This window comes from Sceloporus undulatus, chromosome 7 (assembly GCF_019175285.1).
Source record: "Sceloporus undulatus isolate JIND9_A2432 ecotype Alabama chromosome 7, SceUnd_v1.1, whole genome shotgun sequence".
NCBI classification, from domain to species: Eukaryota; Metazoa; Chordata; class Lepidosauria; order Squamata; family Phrynosomatidae; genus Sceloporus; species Sceloporus undulatus.
In genome coordinates this window covers 46650502-46673888 of record NC_056528.1, presented here as the reverse complement: position 1 = coordinate 46673888, position 23387 = coordinate 46650502, and the positions used below count along the sequence as shown (strand labels likewise).

At 40.9% G+C, this 23387-nt stretch overlaps 2 protein-coding genes across 4 annotated transcripts in view; both read left to right on the top strand.

Annotated features, from left to right (window-relative positions):
* Positions 1–1411: 1411 nt before the first annotated feature.
* On the top strand, positions 1412–19087 carry LOC121936570 (ras-related protein Rab-6B-like). Of its 2 annotated transcripts, none has more exons than XM_042478904.1 (8): positions 1412–1606; positions 5318–5376; positions 6294–6347; positions 7643–7748; positions 12618–12729; positions 13865–13958; positions 14217–14283; positions 15343–19087. In XM_042478904.1, exons 1-8 carry the CDS (start codon positions 1525–1527, stop codon positions 15405–15407), a joined length of 639 nt encoding a protein of 212 aa, XP_042334838.1. In that variant the 5' UTR covers positions 1412–1524; the 3' UTR covers positions 15408–19087. The 2 variants fall into 2 exon arrangements, with proteins under 2 accessions (XP_042334838.1, XP_042334837.1); XM_042478903.1 differs by lacking the exon at positions 7643–7748 and adding an exon at positions 12308–12413 and having other exon boundaries at positions 1414–1606.
* Positions 19088–22286: 3199 nt separating this feature from the next.
* LOC121937005 (START domain-containing protein 10-like) overlaps positions 22287–23387 on the top strand; it is a 14339-nt gene continuing 13238 nt past the window's right edge. Inside the window, exon 1 of one of the 2 annotated variants that reach the window (XM_042479785.1) lies at positions 22287–22639. In XM_042479785.1, the coding sequence (XP_042335719.1) occupies positions 22481–22639 (159 nt within the window). In that variant the 5' untranslated portion in view covers positions 22287–22480. The remainder of the gene's footprint in view (positions 22640–23387) is intronic. The other variant, XM_042479784.1, reaches the window with a different exon arrangement.

Below are 23387 nucleotides of genomic sequence, written 5' to 3'. Positions count from 1 at the left end.
ATAATACATAATTTATATAAATATATATAAACATATATATAGTTACAAAAGTAATATTCTAGCTATATTAACACACACATATATATGTATATATAGTACACATGAATATTTATTACATATATATATGTATGTATAGTTATAAAAATAATATAGTTATTATTAAACTTTATTATTATTTATTAAACTTTATTTCTAAAGCACTGTAACTATAGTATAGTTACTCTTACAGGATATATATATATATATACTGTTTATATTATATTACTACATTACTATTACTATATATTATAATACATAATGTATATATATGAACATATTATATATATATATATATATAACATATGTTCATATATTAATATAGTTATAAAAGTAATAAAGCTATATATATATATAGTATTATATATATAGTTATAAAAGTAATTTAGTTACTTTTGCTGGAGATATATATATGCTATCTATATTATATTACTACATTACTATATATTATAATACATAGTGTATATATATATATATATATATATGCACATGATTATTATTATATATTTTACACATGTTAATTTACATATGTTAATATATTAATATATAATATTATAATTATAAAAGTAATATTCTAGCTATATTAACACGCACACACACACACACACACATATATATATATATATAAAACAGTTATAAAAGTAATTTAGTTACTTTTGCTGGATATATATATACACACACATATATATAAGTAACATGCCATGTATATTACTTTAATACATTAGTATTACTATATATTATAATACATAGTGTGTATATATATGTGTGTATATATATATATATATATATATTATACACACATTATTATTATATTTTACATATGTTAATATATCATAACATAGTTATAAAAGTATCATAGCCACTTTAATGGATGCAGCTATTTATAGCTATATTAACATATGTATTATTATACATAAATTATACCATATTAATATGTTATATATTCATATATATTATATATTAATTAATTATAAAGTAACATATTAAACTAGATATATTATATATTAATTAATTATAAAGTAACATATTAAACTAAAGGGAATACCAACTGACTTGCTTTATTACTTATAGTCCGACCTCGGAATCGAACCCATGACCTCCAGAGTCCAAGTCCAGCGCTCTAACCGCTGCGCCACGCTGGCTGCGACTCTATATTTTATTAGCTCCTTAGATACTTCCTTTCCTCGCTGGCGACAAATTCTCGGCCGAGTCAACTTCTTCACTTTCCTATCTCTACGGCGGAGGATAGGTCCCGCCCCTAAATCGTTGCCGTCAGCACGCTGCGTCGTCTCCCAGGGCGACGGGATGAGGTAATGCTGGACTTCCGGAAGCCCCGCCGCAGCCGCCCTACCGCCCAGTGCGTCACTTCCGCTCTGCGAGCGGAAGTGACGCACTGGGCGGTGAGGTGGCTGGAGGGCGGCTGCGGCGGGGCTTGGTCCGTCTCTCGTTGTCCTCTTTCTTCCCGTCCTTCCTTCCTCGCTTCCCGCCATGTCGGCGCCCGGAGGAGCCGGAGGAGAGTTCGGCAACCCTCTGCGCAAGTTCAAGCTGGTTTTCCTCGGCGAACAGAGCGGTGAGGGCCGGGGAATGAAAGGAAGGTCCCCGTCAGAGAAGGGCTTGTGGACTCCATCTCCCAGAATGCCCCACCATTGGCCCCCGTGGCTGAGGCTTCTGGGAGTTGGAGTCCAAAACCTCTTAAAGGGCACCCAGGGGTTTATGGGCATCTGTGGGTGGGTGTCTTGTGTGTGTGCTGTGGTTGTGGTTGTGGTTGTCTGCTCCCGGTTTCTTGGCAGGTTTCTTCAGAGAGGGGTTTTGCCATTGGAAATCCTAAGAGGCTGAGAGAGTGTGACTTGGGCAAGGAAGGTGCCACCCAATGGGTTTCCATGGCCAGGAAAGGATTCAGGGTCTGACACTCAAACCATCACACCAAGCTGGCAATCAATGTGTATATATATTGGGAGAACACCCTCTGTACTCTCTCTATATAGTATGTATATGTGTGTGTATATATATATATATATATATATATGTATACGTGTGTGTAAATAGGGAGAATCCTCTCTCATATATATATGTGTGTGTGTGTGTGTGTAAATAGAGGAAGAATCCTCTGTATATACTCTCTCTCTCTCTCTCTCTATCTATATACGTACGCACACACGCATATGTGTATATAATGTGTAGATTTAGTAATATATAGAAGGAGAACCCTCTATATACTGTGTGTATATATATAATGTATACATGGATATATATATAAATAAATAATATAGAGGGAGAACTCTCTCTCTCTTTCTATTGATAGATAGATAGAGATATACTTGTCCTTCCCTATTCACTAGGGTTAGGGGCACAAGACCCCTGTGAATATGGAAAAACCTCAAATAACAAAAACACCATGTTTTTACATGAGAGGACACCGCTCTAGGAATCTCTAGGTCCTCCAGGGCAACTCTGTGGTCAACGTCCGACAGACACTGACCATAGAACTGCACTGGAGAAACTACAAATGTAGTAGAGTATTCTCTCTAGGAATCTCTAGGTTTTTCAGTGCAACCTTTAGTTAAAGTTGACCATAGAGTTGCATTGGAGGGCCTAGATGTTCCTAGAGAGAACATATTAACCAAATCCACAAATATCAAAGCTGCAAATATGAGGGGGGTGTGAGTGTGTATGTATGTATATAATATGGAGAAAGACTCTGGATGCCAGGGTTTGGTTCCCAGCTCAACTGTGAAGTCGCACTGTTTGACGTTGGGCAAGTCACACAATCTCAGCCTCAGAAGAAAGCGATGGCAAACCCTCTCTGAAGAAATCTTGCAAGAAAGCTGTCAGTTGCCGTAAGGCAGAAATGACAATGAAGGCACACAACAACGACAACATATATAAAATACGCCAATACAAATAAACTAATGCCAAATATATATCTGTGCTGCAGAATTATAGCCCTGCGATTCTGCTCTTCCTGCCCCGACTCCACTCTGCAGGAATCCTGGGAGTTGTAGTTCAGCAAGACACCAGAGGTCTGGGGCACTGAAGGCCAAAAGGCCTCCCCAAATTGCAAATCTTTAAGAGCATGTGACAAAGGGATCTATAGGATGAAGCAAAGGGAAATGATGCCAAAGAATTTAACTACATTCCAGCAAGCATAACTGTTTCTTATTTCCGCAAAGCGTTTTGGACTAAAGACGGATAGGAAAAATAAAACCCTTCTTTCACATATTGTTGCCTTTATGGATATGCGAAAGGATAATGACAAGGATAGCTATGCAAGATTTTGTGGACCTAGATGAAACAGACCTGGATGCGCTTACTGCCATAACCCCAATGAAAAGTCGATGGCCAAGGGCTATGATCTTAGGGGATTTGTGGCCCTCCAGGTGGTTTGGACTACAACTCCCATTGGCCCTGAACAGTGGATCCTAGCCTTTCTCCATCCCTGATGGCAAGACAATGGTATATTTGGATGGTGTTTCTCTGAACTTGATGTTACTGATATTCAGGGAACAATGTAGAACCTTTTCTACCTCATTTTCTTGGAATCGCTGTACATTAACAGCTTACAGAGCTGAACCTATTAATTGATGAGCTGCTCATTGCCTCCTATTATCTCAGCTGTTTGTGTGAATTGATCCTTCATGTCTTAAAGTGTGCTTATTATGGAATGTGCGGCTAATAAAGCTGAGTTAAAGCCCCTTTTAAAAATAAAGGAACATGGCTAGATATGTTTCACATACATTTCTTCCGCAGTACTTTGAATTGCACTGTTGGCTGATGCTCAAAATCCATTGTATTGAAAGCATGATAAGGAAACGAAAAGATACAGTAAATGATGGACTATTCCAAGACAGGAATAATATTAAACCACCTAGAAGCACAAAGCTTCACAGTGTGTCTGGACCCAAATTTGTGATTTGGTGTATAATCAAAATCTGATTGTAGACCACAAATTGAACATGAGTCAACAGTGTGATGCAGCAGCCGAAAAGGCCAATGCAGTTTTAGGCTGCATCAATAGAAGTGTAGCATCTAGAGCAAGGGAAGTCATAGTGCCACTATATTCTGCTTTGGTCAGGCCTCATTTGGAATATTGTGTCCAGTTCTGGGCACCACAGTTCAAAAAGGACATTGAGAAACTGGAGCCATGTGTCCAAAGGAGGGCGACTAAAATGGTGAAGGGTCTGGAAACCATGAAGCCCTATGAGGAAAGACTCAGGGAGCTGGGGATGTTTAGCCTGGAGAAGAGATGGTTAAGAGGTGATATGAGACTAGAGCCCTGTTTAAGTATTTGAAGGAATGTCATGTTGAGGAGGGAGCAAGCTTGTTTTCTGCTGCTCCAGAAAATAGGACTCAATGGAGCAATGGATGCAAACTGCAGGAAAAGAGATTCCACCTCAACATTAGGAGGAACTTCCTGAGAGTAAGGGCTGTTCGACAGTGGAATGCACTCCCTCGGAGGGTGATAGAGTCTCCTTCCTTGGAGGTCTTTAAGCAGATGCTGGATGGCCATCTGTCAAAGGGGAGGCTTTGATTGAGAGTTCCTGCATGGCAGAAGGGGGTTGGACTGGATCAGGGCCCTTGCGGTCTCTTCCAACTCTACGATTCTATGAGTATAATCCAGTTCTGTCGACCCGCAAAATTAGGAAAGAGTTTCAAAGACATGGTGCATTTCTCCACTTTTCATATTTAAACAGCATTATTTTTAGTGTCAGCTACTTCCATTTTTACATGGCAGTAAGAAAAGGGGGGACTAGAAGGATCACATTCACGCAACAAGTCAGATACAACAGCTTCAAAGAAGAAACTTTTACCTTGATAGGTTGTTGCTTATGCTGCTGCAGAAAATGAGTTCAAAAATCATAATATAGAAAATCTTCTGAGAGAAATAAGATCTTAGTGTCGTGTTGTATGCAATTAAGGTTGGTGTTCAGGCCTTATATAGAGTTGTCCGTGTGTTCTTGTATGTGTGCAACAGGCTTATATATAGCCATAAGCAAAAGTTTATGGTGCTAGTACATTATTGCTATGGATGGGACATATGGATACTTGCTGGTGGAGTATTACGAAATAGTATTGTACATTAGTTTATACCGCAAGAGGAGTTTGGTTGTTTCATTTCTATGTATCTTTCTCCCAGAAGGGGACCCAAGGCAGCTTATTAAAGAAATAATCTAATACAATAAGCAGTTGAAAGATTTGCATAGTGCTTAAAGAGATGTTTTGGATCTCTTACTTGTCACTTTATGTATGAAACATAACTCTTCTCCTTTTTCCTTCTCTATAGTTGGAAAGACCTCCCTGATCACCAGATTTATGTATGATAGTTTTGACAACACTTATCAGGTAAATAAAGACATAGTGAACCCTATTAGGATTCTAAAATTCACTCAGTTATCAGTTGGACACAACCATAATTTTCAGCTGGGAGAAGAAAATTTTATGGACTGGTCTGAAAGCCATTGCAGTTTCCAAACTGAAATCAGTATATAAAACAAACAACCCCAAATTCGATCTTCATGTAAAATTGCATTCAGAACCAAAAACCCCTGCCAAGTAAGGTAATCATTTTGTTGCCAGCTGTACTTTTCTCTTATCTTTGCTGTCTGAAGTGCAAACTTAGCAGTTCTTATAATGCATATTTTGGTTATCTTGTAATGAGAAGCCAAACAGCATTTTTTCCCCAAATGCAGTTTCCTGTTGCTGCACAGTGTCTATTAACGCTAGTTCTGCACTAGGTGCATTCTTCTTTGCAGACTCATGTTAACATGCTGGTTTTAGCCTTTAAAACACTGAACAATATGGGTCCATGGTCCCAAACACACTGCAGAAATAATCCAATTCGAGACCACTTTAACTGCCCTGGCTCAGCGCTAGGGAATTGGGAATTGTAGTTTATTGTGGCACCAGAGCTCTGACAGAGAAGGCTAAATGTCTCACAAAACTACAGTTTCCAGGATTCCCTATCATTGAACAAGGGCAATTAAAGCAGTCTCAAACTGGATTATTTTTGCAGTGTGGATTGGATCAATGTTGTTTGAGGGGCCTCTTGATTGATTATGAACCTGCATGGTCCTTGGAGTCAGCCTTTTACTCTGATCCATCTTTAAGGATTGTGAGATTAGTGAATATCATGGACAGGGTCTTTTCAGTGTTTACCTGACATCTTCGGAAGAGGTGTGTGCATAAATGTTGAACACTTTTTGTTAAATATGAATTTATTGTATTTCAATGTTATTCAGACTTTTTTTTCATTCTTCTAGGCAACTATTGGAATAGATTTCCTCTCAAAGACCATGTATTTAGAAGACCGTACGGTGAGTGGGGTCATCTGTGTGTTAACATTGGCAAGGAGTGATCACTACCGCACAGAACCATGCTGTGTTCGACCATCTGCCTTTCAGGAATGCCCTTGAACCACATAGCTGTTCTCATTGTGATCTGTGACAAGGAGGAATAACCCAGTTATGATGTGGGTGTCACTCTACAAAACACTGCTGTCAGAAAGGAAGGAATGTCTACCCAGAGTGTAAAATTTCTGCCCTTGTTGAACACGAGAGCATTGTCTCTTGTTCAAGCACTTCTCTCCTTTACCCATGAGAATTAGAATCAAGCTCTTTGAAAGCAGGAGTGAAAGAGATGCTTCTTGGGAGTTCACAACGTTTGCAAAGTTAAGCAAAGATTTGCAACACAGGCCCTTATTTTATGATGGAAAGCATCATGTTACCGGGCATTGCAATCTGAATTGGCTATACTGTTAGTATTACCTTGAGTTTTGTTAACTGAGCTAAGCTGGGAGTCATGTTAGTTCATTAAAAGACCTTGTCTTAGAAAGAACAGTCATTCTTATACATTAGGGGGTGGCTGTATGCAGGACCTTAAAGCACAGGATGATTCACTGTCTGAAACTGCAGTCTTGAGCAGCCAGACTGTGTACCCTATTATATGCCCAGACATAGCTGAAAGATCATTTAACCTCTTTTCTCCTGGTGTGAATAACACTAGAGCCTTTGGCAGGGCTTCTCTCTTTTTATTACTGTATGCAGTTAATTTGAGACACAGCCAAGTTTGTGCATATGGAGGAGTCTGCTGAAATGTCTCCTCCTGTTCACATTAGGTGCATGCATCTGTGTGTCAGCGAAACCATGGCCTGCATCTTGGCTGATGTGATGAAAAAGGGGATCAAGAACCAAGCTATCTGCCAATAGTCGTTTCATAAGGGCTTGACTAGGCCTCTAATTTCTGTATCTGCCGTATGCATTTGTTCCCACCGTCATTCTTTTACAATAAAAGTTTGATAAGCTTTAGCCGAATGATTGTAATGCATAGAAGGAGACGCAATAGCTGGCTGATTTGAGATAAAGGGGTTTATTTTCAAGAAGAGACAAGAAGGTACCCTGCAAGCTCTTCTGTTTTATTTTGTACTGCATTTTTGTTTCGTTTTAACTCCCCCCCCCCCTCCATTTGTTACTTGCATTGATTTGCATCAAAGTTTTGCATTGTTTTGTTTTTTTTAATTTCACATGAGTTTGTTGTTTTGTTTTTATTTTCCATATCCCTGCTCTTCCCTTTCTCCCCTTCCACCTTCCCCCCACATTTTCTGTTTTCCCAGATCAGGCTGCAGCTGTGGGACACAGCCGGCCAGGAGCGATTCCGCAGCCTCATTCCCAGCTACATCCGGGACTCTGCTGCGGCTGTCATTGTCTTTGACCTTACAAGTAGGTACTAGATTTAGGCTCTATCTGGGCCTTCCTCGTAAGAGAGAATCCCTGTTCATCTTAGGAAATAGATAGTGCTACAGTTGGCCCTCCACATTTGTGGCTTTGACTTTTGCATATTTGATTTATTTGCGGTTTTGGTCATTATGTTCTCTCTAGGAATCTCTTAAGTCCTCCAGTGCAATTCTGCCAAGTTGACCATAGAGTTGTGCTGGAGAACTTGGAAGTTCCTAGAGAAAACACATTTCTAGGCATTTGTAGGTCCTCTGGCATGACTCTTATGATCAACTTCTGGCAAGTATTGACCACAGAGTTGCACTGGAGGACTTGGAGACTCCTAGAGCGGTGTTCTCTTATGTAAAAAGAATAGTGTTTTTCTTATTTGCAGTTTTTCCACATTCATGGGGGTCCTTCACCCCTAACCCAGAAAATGTGGAGTGACCACTGTAAAGCTAAGCCTGCAAGAATAGTTTGTAGAATACATTGCTATTAACTATAGGTTAACATTGCTATAGGTAGGCAGACGCTTCTACAGATTTTGATAACCAGTAGAGATAGCATTTTCCTCCTTATGAATTACAAATGTGAATTCTTCTTGCAAAGAACAATAAAACTATTACAGTGTTAAAAGTGTTTATTAAAACTGTAATTAATTTATTGTTATTTCCAATAAGAATTTTCTTGAGGCAGGTCTATTTCCTTTTAAAAGGTTTAAAATAAAGAGAAGAGCCTATAGCTTGTGAAGGTATTTGTTCATTAGCATCCAGGAATTGATGCTAGGATGAAGCATTTTTGCTGCCAAGCCATAGCATCTTTCTGATGAACTCTATACATTCTGTATATTAGTTGACAAAAATAACAAAGGACCAAGTTGAATTCCATATCGATCTATTATGCTCTTGGTCCCATAATAGGTAACTCTGTAGATAGGACCATAAAACCACTGCTGAACCACATTCAAAGTCCACAGAGTTCAACAGGTTTTTAATGACAGGAAGCAGCTGGATACCTCTGGAAAACTCAGTTCAAAATATGAGGGCGGTTAGCTCAAACCCAGCTTTCTCAGGAGTTGATATCCAGAGAGGCACTGGCTCCCAACATCATTTCCATTTAACTACCACAGCTAACAGGCATTGATTTCTGCTCCATGAGTTTTAAAGCCCATTTTAAATGCATCTAAGCATATCTAGAGAGACAACTTGTTGTAGTGGTTGGACTCTGGAAACCAGGGTTTGATTCCTCACTTGGCCATGGAAACCCACCAGGTGACCTTGGGCAAGCTACACCCACTAAGTCCCCGAAAACCCCATAATAGGGTTTCCATAAATCAGAAATGACTTAGAAGGCACACAACAACAATATCTTGTGGCTGCAAACTCTTATTTATGTATTGATTTAAGAATTATGCACTCTTTATCTTGATGACCCAGGTTGTACAGGAGCAATTAAGTCTTACTCTTTGGTTGGTCCTACATTAAGACTAGAGACAGTTATTTGTGGCTTCTTAATCCTCTGCCACTGACAATCCTGCAGTAGTTTCTGAATGCTTTTTCTGCACATACCCTGCTTGTTTTTTTATCTGTTTATTTTATTTAACTCGTTTGTGTGTCCACTTCATCAAAAACACATTGCAGAGTTTTTCACAATGAAACGTTGTTGAATGTGGAGGGAGGGCAAATAAAAGTTTTGTTGAAAGGGATTTGAAAGTTTTTAGTGTGGGCTCACCTCAGATAGGTAGAGAACTAGTACATATGAAGCGGGCATGCGCTTAGTAGGTTGGAGGGAGGAAGATTATTGTACTGTAGAATAGGTCAAAATTCTCTGAAGGAATACCTTGGAATTCAGCATACCTTCAAGAGAGCAATTTTCCCTCTTAGCCTGGTATCACCAGTACAGGTACATTTGCATGGAGTGCTGGAAATGGGTTGGTGAAGCAGTAAGACTGAACATCTTCTTGAATTTATTTACACATGTATAGGAAAATGGTAGTGTGCAGCCAATTGTGTGCCAGGAACTTGCATCACTGAAGAAGTCAGGTTAATATCAGCTCTTCAATTGTAACCTACACAGTTTAGTTTTGTTATGAAAATGCCAGAAGGAGGGGAAGGAGCTATTGTCATGTACAATACTCTGCACTTTCCGTTCAGCCTTCTAATCTTGTGTGTTGTCAGAATGCTAAACTGCATTTTCTGTGTCCTCCACATTCCCTGCATTATCTTGTTTGCTCTCCACTGACATGGACAGAGGCAGGAAGGTCAAAGATGTGTGTGTCTACTTTATAATAATTGCTAATGGATGGAGGATGTTCGGGGAAAATTATCCTTCACCGTACCGTTATCAGGTATTTTTGAAACCTTCCATATAACATTCCAAAGGGGAGTTCTGTCAGTTTATTGTTGCAGAAAAGAAAGCTATAATATAACATGGCTCTCTAATTTTTTGCCCCTTAACTCTGTCTTGAAATTGGAAGCTAAAGATCCCAAAATTCTGAGCAACTTCTCACATAAAAACAGTATCACAATTCTGTGTTCTACAGGCATCCTCAACAGGTTTTAAACAGTAGCCCCATGCATTGGATGCAGGTGTCCCTCGGTGGCACAACTAAATGCAGACTTTTCCCCATTGTCCAGTCTAGCTCCACCGACATGTTTATAGACATGGAAGCAAGCAAATGGTGACTCCTTTGCTCTCAGGCATTGTTTGCCTGTCAAGGAAGGTGGGCAAGTGAATCCTTCATCAGTAGTCCACCTACTTCCTTCTTTTGCTTGTCATTCCTGTCCTCTGTTGCTCCTGTCAGCTTAATCTTTCCTTGCTTGTTAGTGACATCCTTTGCCTCCCCATTTCACCTTATGATAGACGTGTATGAAAAACCATGTTCTAAGTAGTAGAGAAGCAGAACTCCAGCTCTGTTCTTAAAAACGCACCAACCTGCCTTACACTCATGTCTATACAATAAATCACAGCATCTCTGGTGTTTGCCTTGGGGTCCTACCTGATGGAAACATCTTAGGTGAAAAAAAGGCAGGCAGGCAGTTGCACTTGCCATCTTGAGTAGCTAGAATTAAGGTTATTTCCTATGGGGCAACAGCCCTAACCTCTGTCTGGTGTAAATATTAAAACTAGTTTGCTTCATGAAATCTGGGTGGGAGGCATGTGCTTGGGAACTTGCTTTGCTCAGTGGTTGTATATGATTCCATAAATATTTGGGGCAAGTGGGATAATATTTTTTGAATACATTATATGCAGAGGTCCCACTAAATGGTCTTTCTTTCCTTATTCTGGTAATTGTGCTGGTTTGAATTTTGGAAATAGCAGTAACAGCTTTTTCCTATGATTTCACTTCAAGCAGTTGGCTAATGCCTGCACTGCCAGTTTCAGTGTCACTACCAGCGTGGTCTTCACTTTTTGACACGTTTGGCTGCTTTATCTTTCCTGTTCCTTCATGTAGGCAAGGCCAGGGACAGTGCCGAAGATGTCGTGGAAGGTGCTGCCTTGGGTCTTATTTAGGGAAAAGATGCCATATAAATTAAATATTTTCCAGGATATTTATTCAAAAATGAACTCCTTGGAGCTAAGCCAAATAGAACTCCCAGTAGCTCATTCTGGTTTCTCCCTTCCTCGTCTCAAGGAGTACTCAAGAGGCTAGTTCTCTCCCAGTTAGACTTTGAAAAGTTACTTTTTTGGACTACACCTTACCATGCTGGTTGAGGGATTCTAGGAATTATACTCCCAAATCAAGTTCTTGTCTGAATAAAGAAAATCTTAATACATTTTTATTCTAATTTTCCCTATTAAGTTTGGGATGTGGCTTACTTTTTTTCCCCCCCTTTCAAGAAGTCCTGAGAAGTTAGGTTCAGCTGAGTGTGAGTAACTGTCCCCCATCAACCAGCAAGCATCATGGTCTAAGCAAGAGTTCCTCTTGACACTGTCACTTCATCACACTTGACCTTCTCAAGCAAGTACTTTCCTCTTCCTGATAATGCTGTGACCAGATGAATGTACCGTGTACTTTACCCATGCTGAAAAGAAATGTTGTGATACTACACTAATACCAGTAAAAGTTTCTGTCAGGCTCTCTAGGTGTAACTATTTTGTTACAGTTAGTACCTATACTTCATCAGTGTTTTTACTTCTCATTGTGGAACTTACCTGTTTGTGTTAGCTTTCCCAGAAGAACATGGTCTTCATATATAGGTGGTCTTCCTCGCATACCCCACTGTGTCCCCTGTTGTCTTCTAGTGGCCAAAGCGTGAAGGAGTCTACTGCTTCCAAAGAAATTAGTCCAGATTCTACCACTGGAATTGCCAGTTATCCTGGTCAATAAGAAGAGTGGAAACATAACAGAGCAGATAGATTTATGGTAGAAAGAAGTCCACCAAGTTTTTCTAACCACTTCATTTCCCTCTGAACTGTCTCTGTGTTAGGAGGCCTGTTGCACCAGGCAAATCTTAGCAGTTCTATAAAATCTTTTCTAATGCATTACCTTTTCCCTAAAGGACAAGTTTTCTTCCTCTTCTGTCTTTTGTCTTTCTGCCTCCTCCCCGGGCTGGTACCAGCAGGTTCGACTTCAGCTATGGGATACAGCAGGCCAGGAACGGTTCCGTAGCCTCATTCCCAGCTACATCCGTGACTCAACTATTGCAGTGGTAGTCTATGACATTACAAGTGAGTGAGAGATTTGTTTCATTGTAATAAGTTGAGGGAAAGAGGCCCTGAGTAATCCTATAAAGAGAAACAGCTGGGCTTGTTCTGTGTTGTGCTGGTAAGCATAAGGCCCATGGAATACACATGCACCTTGCTTTTGCAAAGGGGTCTTTGTTCTTTTCTTGAGTTTTGGCTGTAATATATTGAGCTGCCTTTTTCTTACAGATCTAAATTCCTTCCAACAAACCTCCAAATGGATTGATGATGTGAGAACAGAAAGAGGAAGTGATGTCATCATCATGCTGGTGGGGAATAAAACTGACCTTGCAGACAAGAGGTAATGTAGGAGACTTGGAAATTAAACCCAGGAAGGTTGGTTGATGTGTGCTGGACCTTTTTCTTACTACCCCTCTATAAGGAATCAGTTTGTCATTTCCATCAGGCAAACGGGACCACGCACAGACATGCACACACAAACTGGAGTTGTTGCTTTAATGAACACACCCTTAATGTTGCTCCTTGAAAAATAATTCTAGAGTTGGTAATTTTGTCAGATAGCAACTAGTACTTTGGCTGGTCCTCCTTCAGAGTTGCTTGTCCACTTGTCAGCCAACAAAGAAGCATTGTGCATATGAAGCTTAGGCTGTGCTGCCTCGCCTTTTTAACACGTGACTTTTTGAAATCAGGAATTCACCATTAGCTAGTATATGGTACAGGACATCAGAGGTGGCCTTGCAAATTGTTCATTTCCACACAAAAGTAAAACAACTATTTATGCAGCATGTTACCCTCCCAGCCAAAGCCCATTAACTGTATTTCAGGATTTTCCTGGTGCTTGACCTCTTTGTGTTTTTGCTGTGCCTTGCAGGTAACAAAGAGAGATTTAGCCGCCACTGGTGTGACTGGGGGACTGTATTTGGTTTAGTGGGATGTAAAAATGTCTCCCAAACCAAGTTCTGATTACTTTGTGACAGAGTGGTGGGGTAACCAGGCCCTCAACATAAGAGGCCAAGGAGGCATCTAGGAAGGTGGAGCAAAGAGGGTAATAAGAAGAGAGGGGGAAAGTTATGGCAGAAAGAGAAGAAAATGAACCTGTCTGTCCCCAGCTGACAGCCCAAGAAATTGCCCCAAGAGAATGTGCCCTTTGCAGAAAAAGGTTGCTTACCGTGACTTAAAAGACCCTTATTTTTCCTTTCGCATCGTTTATAACGTAGCTGTAGGTCCCTTCCTTTCTGAGAATCTGTCACTAAGTTGTTGTTTAAGCCATTATCTTAGCATTCTCCATTTTCCTGTTCTTTCCTGGTGCGATCTGTGCATTGTCTTGGTTTCTAGTGATGAAGGTAATACAGAGATCCAGGGGCCTTCTGGTCCCCTCATAACTTTGGCAGGAGATGAAGGGAGCGTTAATAATTGAATTTTATCTGCCCTATGCCCTATCTTTCTCAGTGTCATGTTTGAATTGTTCTCTCCAGACAAATTACTACAGAAGAAGGCGAGCAGCGAGCTAAGGAACTGAGTGTGATGTTCATTGAGACCAGTGCAAAGACTGGCTATAATGTGAAACAGGTAATTTGGTGCTGCTTCTAGAGAACTAATTCTGCAGTTTTTACTCAGAAACCTCCCAGTGGGTTTTTGGAGCTTAATTTGATGCAATTTACATATAATATCACCCATTTGGGCCATAGCTTGTTTACTGTTGGTATTTTGTAGTGGATGAATTTCTCTTACATTTTGAACATGGGTTTTTCCTGCAATGTAGGGAGGTAATGACATAATTCACAATCTGTACAAGCACTAACATGGCTTTTTATGTTTACTTGTCAGCTCTTCCGTCGTGTGGCTGCTGCCTTACCTGGGATGGACAGTACTCCTGAGAAAAGCAAAGACGACAGTATCCTTGCTCTGAATCTCAGTTGCTTCCTTCTGTGCTGTGGTATTTCAGTGTGAACCTTTTGTTTTTCCTGTGCCATTCTCCACTCTGGCTACTTATTCCTGCTGTTATTGCCATATGGGTGAGCCACAAACTTCATCATGTGTGGATCAGGGTGTAAACACACACAAGGCTTTGAGCTGGCTCTGTAGTTCTAAGCATATATATACCTGGTTCTCAGTAAATGCTTGAAAAAGATTATACATTGCTGAGGCACCTTAAAAATGAGTATCACCTGTGGAGTATGCTGAGCCTTCTTCCTTAGTGTAGGAAAGGGGAATTGGGGAGAAGGCCTTATAAAGTAAGAAAGCATTACCACTAGTAGTACATCATCCTTGAAGTAGTGCACTCCAGAAAAAGATATACTACTTGATTCTGTTGATAATACAAGGCAAATTGACTGAATTTGTGGTCCTCAGCTTTTTAGGTCTAGTAGGCAATTTCAAAATTTTGAAGTGTCCTGTGTACCATCACAAAATGGCTGCCATGGAGTAGGATTGTCCAGTCACAAAATAGCTGCTGTGATGGGCTTTCATAGGGACCAATGCCATAGGAATTTGGGGGAAAGTAAAAGAAAATGGTAAATGGGCAAGACAGCCACTTTGCTTTACAGGCCCCTGGTATAAATGTTTTTTAAACAAAAATAAAAATGGAAGGTGCAGTTTTGGTGGTGCCATGGGAGATGTCCCTAGACATCATTTTGAGAGCCCAACAATCTAAACTCGGGATTTCACTTTTGTTCCTGAAAGCTATGTTATAGTTTTATATTGTTCAAAAAAAGCACAACAGGAAAGACAGGCCAGTGATATCTACAAAGAACAGAAATACGATGAGATTTCTCCAGATTTTGGAGAGGGGGAATCAATTATTCCTCATGGTGTTGCTCTGGGTCATTCCATGCATATCAGGAGACAAAATGCTCCAAAGGTGAGACCTGAGTGGTATCCTTTTCTTCCTTGCATGAAGTTCAGCCTGTTCTTTGAGCATGTTGCTTGTTTTTCCTTAACTTGCCACCTCCAGTGATCGACATCAAACTAGAGAAACCTCCTGAGCAGCCAGTAACGGAGAGCGGCTGCTCCTGCTAAAGAATCCGGTTGTGTGGCGACTCCTTCCCGATTGGCCAGTCCAGTCTCACTGAAGAGCATCACTTTTCATTGACTAGAGAAACGTAACTTTACTGAGGGCCAAAACCCCCAGTCTAATACGCAATTGAGCCCCCTGTACTGTGGAGAGCCTTGGCTGCTCCCTCCTACTGCATGGTGTGAACCCTCTGATGTGTCCTGTCCCTCGTTGGTTGTTGCACTTGGGTGCTGTGGCACCTTTTTTACTAGGTTTCCTATCTTGGGCGTGTTCACCTAGCTGTGTCGTCCTACGATGCAAAAAAGGGAGGATACAGCAAAGGAGCTAGTGGAGCTAGGGCTTCCCCTACTTCTTTACTGCTGCTTTTTATTCATCCATCTTCCAAAGGTTGCTCCTTCAGTTTCGTTTGGCCATGCCCTTCTTGCAGTGGGAGGTGTCTTGCAAATGCCAGTGCAGACTTCCTGCAGGGTGCTCTTAGTTACCTGCAGCTCACTTCCCTGTCTGTCCTCCTTCCCTGAGGATGGAGGGGAGGGACGAAAATAGCTTTGAACTAGCTGTTTCAACTTTAGACTTCCCTTTCATCACAATAGACTGGCATAGCTACCTTTAGTTGCAGATAGCCTACCCCTTTCTCTGAAGGATTTTGGTGCTTAGTTAATAATCAGACATGGATGGGGAAGATGGGCAAAACTGGACTGATTGAAGTGGAAAGTCTTATGTGGGAAGCCTGGTTCCTGCATGGTGATGACCAAGGAGTCTCAGAATTGGGATATGGGTATTCTCAAATGATTTCTTGTACCTCTACTCCATTTTCCTCCCTCACCCTATGCATTCAGCAAGGTCTCTTTCTAAATGAGCTGTGAACTCCACAGTTTCTAGCGGAATTAAAACAGGGACATGTAAATTAGGATCAGACAAATGCCAGGAGCTGCTATTTTTATATAATTTATCACTCGTGTATCATTTTAAATATGCAAAGTGCTTTATATTTACCTTCATATTTCATACTTCCGTTATGGTATTTCCCCAGATGGCTATGGACAAGCACACTCATACCTCCTTTGGGTGAGTCCATGTGTAGATAGGACTCTCATTTGAATTATGTTTTCATTCTCACCTGTCTTCAGAGTCTAAAGTGAATGACATATTCTCCTTGAATTGGTCCAGCCGTTGTATATGAAGTGATATATAGGGGTTTTATGTTTTGGTGTAATGCTTTTCCCTCCCTCTCTCCTGAACCTGCTTTGGCAAGTTCTGAAATTTTACAATTTATTATACAAGGGAAGATACTTTAATCTGTGTCTGATGTCTGCTTGCTCTACATAAGAATGACTTGTGTACTGAAAGTTTTTAGAGGTGAAAAACCTACAGATCTGATGAACCGATTTAGCACAGAATGTGTTTTGAAATACCTCCCTTCCCCCCACTTGCTATTGAAAACCTTTCTAAAGTGCATGTTATCCTAGGAGACAGGTAGAACATAACATGACTTGAGTCATTGTGACTGCTGGTATTTGTTGGATACATAACCCATTTTGTTTGGTTTGAGATTGTTTTTGTCCATTTCGGAAGGCAAAAAACGTAATCCCTAGCTTCACGCCTATTCCTGTACTTCTGAGTCTGATTCTGGAGAACCTTCCTGTCACATTTGTATATGCATGGGACATGATTCTTCTTTGCTGGAGGAGAGTAGTCCAGCTTTCTCCATGTGGTGTCCTCTAAGTTGTCGACTACAGTTTCCGCAATCTCACAGAAAGTCCATCTGGAGGTCACTAGGTGGAGAACACAGCTGTAGGAATGTATGCGGAAGGAACTCTGAAGAGTAGGAACAAGACTTCTTCCATAACTGTTTTGTTTGGCTGTGATTTGGAATGAAGGATACTTCTTCCCTGTAACTACAGGAAAGACTTGTGACTTCTTCCATCATCTGTCTGTTCTGTCATGCTTCAGCTGGGCTTGGCCTGAGTTTAGGACAAGAAAATGCTATCTCCTTGGCCAGAGAAGTGTTTCAAGAAGGACAGTAGGAGTGCACTAAATAAAGGTCTCAGCACAGCATTAGAAAAGTTCCCTCTTCCACATCTGAAGACTCAATTAAAATTCCTGAGTGTGTCTAGCAAGAGAGGAGATAGCTGTGCCTTGGGTATGTTAACAGGACCTTCTCCCACAAAGTGTGCTCCCATTTTCAGATTCTAGCTGCTGAAGTGACTGTTATTCTCCCCGCATGGTCTTAGTGCAGAGCGTTATTCCCTTCCTTGCCCTTTTAAAAGTGCCCTTGGTCCTTATTTCTGACTTTATCAGGCTGGCTTTTCTTTCTGACAGACTCTCATCCCCTCAAGAGTTGCATGGCTGGGAGAAATGCCACTTTATCACTTCAGAGACTACTTGTCAAGTTTTGCTCATTTTTAATTAGTGCATTATTGTAAATTCAAAGTATCTGCAAAGTATGACATAAATTCTTCTAACAAGAGAGAATACAAGAATTATTACAAGTCTTTTACTTCTGGATCTTTTTGTATATTTTAATTATTTCCCTCAAAATGTGGCTACTGCTCCAATGAGGAGTTCCCACTTATTATTTTGCAATAAAGGGAAGCCTTGTTGCATATAGATGGTTAGTGTGCTTGCAGGGCTGTACTGAGCTGTACCGCTAAAATGAGCATTGGTACCATTTAAGTCTGGTTTCCATGCTCAGTGTACAGTGGGTTTCAGACCTGTGTGCACAATGTAATGTCTGCATTAGGCAATCACATTCGTCACCCAATTCCAACAATCCATCCTCTCCTTTTGTGGATATCATTCTTATGTGTGCATAGCGATGGGTACACACAATGCCTCATTTTTCCCATCAGATTTTGAGATTGGCGGGTCTGTGAACAGTCCCTTAGCCTTGGAGGCAAAGATCTACATTGCTTTGACATTCCAATTCATTATTTCAGAGCATTAACATTAATGTGTGCTTTTCGTTATTCCCAATCCTCTTCCATCTTGAAAGCTTCGGAGAGGTAAGTCTATACATTTCTCAGCAAACAGTTCCCATCCCACCCATCCCAAGCTACTTCTGAGAGTGTCTGCCACATCTGTGCTGCCTAGAGTTTCTTTAGCATTCTTCTGTTTGTCTGTCTGAGCATAGATACCCTAGACATTAAAAATGAAATAAAACACCTTTCCCCCCTCCTCTTTCTCCTCAATAATCCTTCCAGCAGAACTACCAGGGCTATAAGCCTGTCCCCATCAGTCACTGCAAAGGCCTGCACTCACCCTGTGTATATATCCCCTCTGTTGCGTGGGAATTGCTGATGTCCTGTCGGTGTCTGTTTCTCTCTCTCTCTTTGCAGTTGAACTGGTGCCACTCTGCCTTTTGCACTGGCAGCCCAGTCCTGCCACTGCTGTTGTGGTGTTCTCTCAAAATGCGCTGGAAACTTGCCTTTCCAGAGAATAGGGATTTAAATATATATATATACATGTTTATGGGGAGGGATGGGGGCGTTGGGCAGACAGCGGGGGAAACCTAGTGAATGACACTGTTCAGTTTCCACTGCCTTCTCTGTGGATGTGTATAATATTTAAGTGTGTGTCTCTGGCTCTGCTGTCTCCTAGCTGTTAGCCAAGTAAGTGACTCTTAATATATGAATATTGACTGTCAGATTACAGCTGTGTATCACACTAAATAAAGTTAATTTCACCATGCTGTTGTCACTGTGATCATTTTTTAAGGGCTCGCTGCTCCAACCTGCACCTTCACCCTGCTTCCTGATAAGACAGGAAGATAGTAAGAATTATGCAGCCAGCAAACCCAGATAATGTGCCAGGAAACCTCAGTTCTTTGATACATATAATGATAATTTGAGTATACAGACACATCCCTCAGGTGATGACGCCTTTGCGCAGCAGACACTGGCACAGTCTGGTTTGACTTGTGTTCAAGTAGAGCATTGTGTTCAAATGCAGGCTTAGCTTGTAACCAAAATTCCTCCCAGTTAACTGAAGTCCTTCCTTCTGAGGTCACTATCTATACATTGAGGCCTTGCATCTTGACCTTCCAAGGAACAAAAAGGTGTTCTTTTTTTCCTCCTTTCTTCCTAATCTCAGTCTGGATTCCAGCACAAGTGTGTTAGCTGGCAACTGTACCATCTGAAACCCTCCACAACTTTATTGTAGCCAATATTGCTTGGTGGGGAGGGCAGTTTGTGCAGCTTTCAGTGTCTAGGGCAGAAATTGACCCCTGGACCTTCTGTGGTTGTCCATGTCTGCTGTACTGGGATGGGCAATGATTTTGGCTCCCAATGATTTCGCCAACACTTGCAAATTTGTCTCTGAGATTGGGAAAATTGAGATTTTTTTAGTTAAAAAATGGATGTGGGAGACACATCCCCAGAACTCTGGGACTAGAGTTTTATATGCATTATCCAAAAGTTTAGGTTAGAGCCCCTATGTATTCAATAATGTTAATAATGAATTAGGTTTCCTGAACCTTTTCTTTCCCTGAGGAATCCTGATCTGTAACACCTACATAGTAGGCTGGCACAATGTGATTGTGAATCTCCATGCTTAGAATAATTATACTTACTCAATTTGGTCATTGGAGGTGTGTGGTGGGGGGGGGGGGAGGATCTTGTTTAGTTCATGTTTGAGCTGTTCCCTAAAAATACCAAAGAATGGGAAGAAATGTTTGAATATGGGAGAAACACAGCTTTCTTCATCCCTAATGTTCGGGCAATGCCACCACAAATAGATGTTCTACAACCAAAGGTTTGAAGAGTGGTGTGGAGACCTAGGTCCAAAACACACTGCAGAAATAACCCAGTTTGAGACTGCTTTAACTGCCCTGGCTAAATACTAGGGAGTTCTGGGATCTGTAGTTTTGTGAGATAAGTTAGCCTCTGTCAGAGAGCCCTGGTGTCACAGTAAAGTGCAATTCCCAGGATTCCCTAGCACTGAGCCAAGGTGGTTAAAGTGGTGCCAAACTGGATTATTTCTAGTGTGTTTTGGACCTTAGTCCAAAAATGGTTTCCCAAGATCCTTCCGTAACTGTTTTTCTTGGTTCCTCAGCCAAGCAATGCCTCCCTAATCCTATTTGCATCTAAATATCCCTTCCCCTTTATCTTTGCAGCTGTTGAAAAAGGGTGGAGCAGTTTAAATAAGTAGTTTAATGTAGGAGTTTGCACACTTTCAAGGTGAGATAATATATACCTCTGCAAGAGTGGCTTGTTTAACTTGCTGCCCTCAGCAGCCCCCTTTGTGCTGTGTGTTTAACAGCCTTTTAACTAAGAGTGTGGAATGGATACTGTGTCAGAAGTGCATCCTATTGGCAGACAAGATTGTTTTGTATAGGGAATAATTTGTAGCTTTCCAAATATGTCGGTCATCCCGGTTTTGTTGCTCAGGTATGTGGGTTTGTAGGTGAAAAGGCCTTGAAGTATTTGCAAGTAAAACTTAAAAAGGAGATCTGTCTCAACATAACAGGTAAGTGTGGAACGCAGCGATGGTATTTTGTAACAAACCAGGTTCTCCCGGTCTCAAAGGAATCCGTGGGAGTTTGGAGCTTGTTTATATGCATTGCTGAAAATGAGTGTGCTGCTGTGAATTAAACACAGCAGTTTCGGTGTCGTATCACACACACAGCACAAGCTTTTTTAAAACAAGGCTTCACAAACCCAAACAAAGCAGTGTGTGGAAAGAGACTTTGAATTACTCTGAACAGAAAGATGTCCTCCCCATGTTTATTGCTCTTTTTAACAACTGGGGCAGTCAGTAAACAGAATACAGTACATGATTATTAAACATGCTGAAAAGGAGTGCAAATGGTTGAAAGTAGCAAAGCAATGTATTTATTGGGAATGATCAATGATGGTTTAGAACGCAAATGCGGACAAATGCTTTACATGATAATAGCTGCAAGAATAAATTTTGCAAAACAAAAATGGAAGAGTGAAGAGGAACCTACTAAAAAGACTGGATATTAAAACTATGCGATATAACGGAGATAGATAAATTGACCTATTTGCTGAAAGAAGGAACAAGAAATAAATAGGAGAAAGAATGGTCAATTTTTAGTTGAATGCCTCTCAAAAAGACGGAGAGAAAGTGGGATAATAGGACCAACAGAATAAAATAGAGAAATAACTATCTGATAATTAATAAACGGATGATAATCGAGTAATTACATGAGGAGACAAAAAGAGGAAGAAATGTCGGATAAAAAAACATGCATATATACACACTAAGCTCTCTCTCTCTCTCTCTCTCTCTATATATATATATATATATAATTATTAAGCAATATATATATGGTTTAGTATATGTATATTGCTATTATTATTATTAACCTTTATTTATGAAGCGCTGTAAATTTATAAAGCTTAGTGTGTATGTGTGTGTGTATATATATATATATATATATAATGCGTTTATATATATATATATATATATATTGCTTAGTGTGTATATATGTATGTTATATATATATATATACACACACACCCATGCATATATACACACTAAGCAATATATATATAAAGCTTAGTGTGTGTGTGTGTGTGCGCATATATATATTATGTGTTTATATATATATATATATAGAGAGAGAGAGAGAGAGCTTAGTTTGTATATATGTGTGTATATATATATATATATAAACATACACACTAAGCTCTCTCTATATATAGAAATATATATATATATATATACATACATACACACACACACACACACACTAAGCCATACACATATACATATAAAGTCCCCTGCATTCAAAGGCCGAGGGTCCCTGCTTTGAGCATCCTTCCTTCCTTTCCTTGGGAAGAAGGGACAGGTGAGCCGGCGTTCCAATCAGCCGCGCGGCTTATCCAATCAGGAGAGGCCATCCCTCGCGCCCTCAGCCAATCAGCGTCGACGAGAGGCTTCTTACCTGCCGGGGGCTGCTCTCATTCCGCGAGGCGACTCTGGCGGAGGAGGAAGTTCTGCGCCGTCCCTCTGAGGGGGCTTTAGTGCCATTCTCGAACTCCGTTTGCGCTGCCGGGGCGTCGTTGGGAGTGGGCCGTTACGCCGAGTGCGCAGGGAGCGAGGCCCTTGAGGCGCCATGGACCCGGTGCGCCTCCCGGACAAGGCCGCCTTCCGAGGCTTCGAGGCGGAGTGCCAGGCGGAGCAGGGCTGGACCAGGCGCTACGGGCGAGACGGAATCTCCATCTGGGGCCGGCCGCCGCCCCCCGGGGGAGACCTCGCCCTCCACCGCGTCAAGGTGAGCCGGGGAGGGGCGCGTCACGTCGGAACGCAGACACGCGTCAGGGCTGACACGCGTGCGGGAGGGGGTCGCTTGGGAGTAACGCCAGTCTCTGAACAACATCATCATTACTACTATTATTCCTATTATTATTATTATTATGTATGCTGGTCCTGCGTCATGTGTGAATGCTGACACGTGTCAGGGTTTGGGATGACACGCATGGAGGCGGGCCCTTTTGTAAGTAACACTGCTCTTCAGATCTGATGGTCATAAGAACCTTGATATTATTATTATTATTATTATTATTATTATTATTATTATTATTATATTTATTATTTATGCTGGTCCTGCGTCATGTGTGAATGCTGGCGCTTGTCAGGGTTGACATGTGTCAGGCATGGAGGTGGGCCAGCTTGAGGGTAACACTGCTCTGGAGACAAAAGGGGTCATAAAAACATCATCATCATCATCATCATCATTATCATTTATGCTGGTCCTGTGTCATGTGTGAAGGCTGACACACTTCAGTGTTTACATGTGGCCCACTTGTAGGAAACACACTTCTGCAGACCTGAGGGTCATAAGAACATTTATTACTATTATTATTGTTGTTGTTGTTGTTGTTAAATATGCTGGTCCTGAATCATGTGCGAATGCTAACACATGCTCACTTGAGGGTAACGCTGGCCTGCAGACCTGAAGGTCATAAGAACATTATTATTATTATTATTATTATTATTATTATTATTATTATTATTATTAT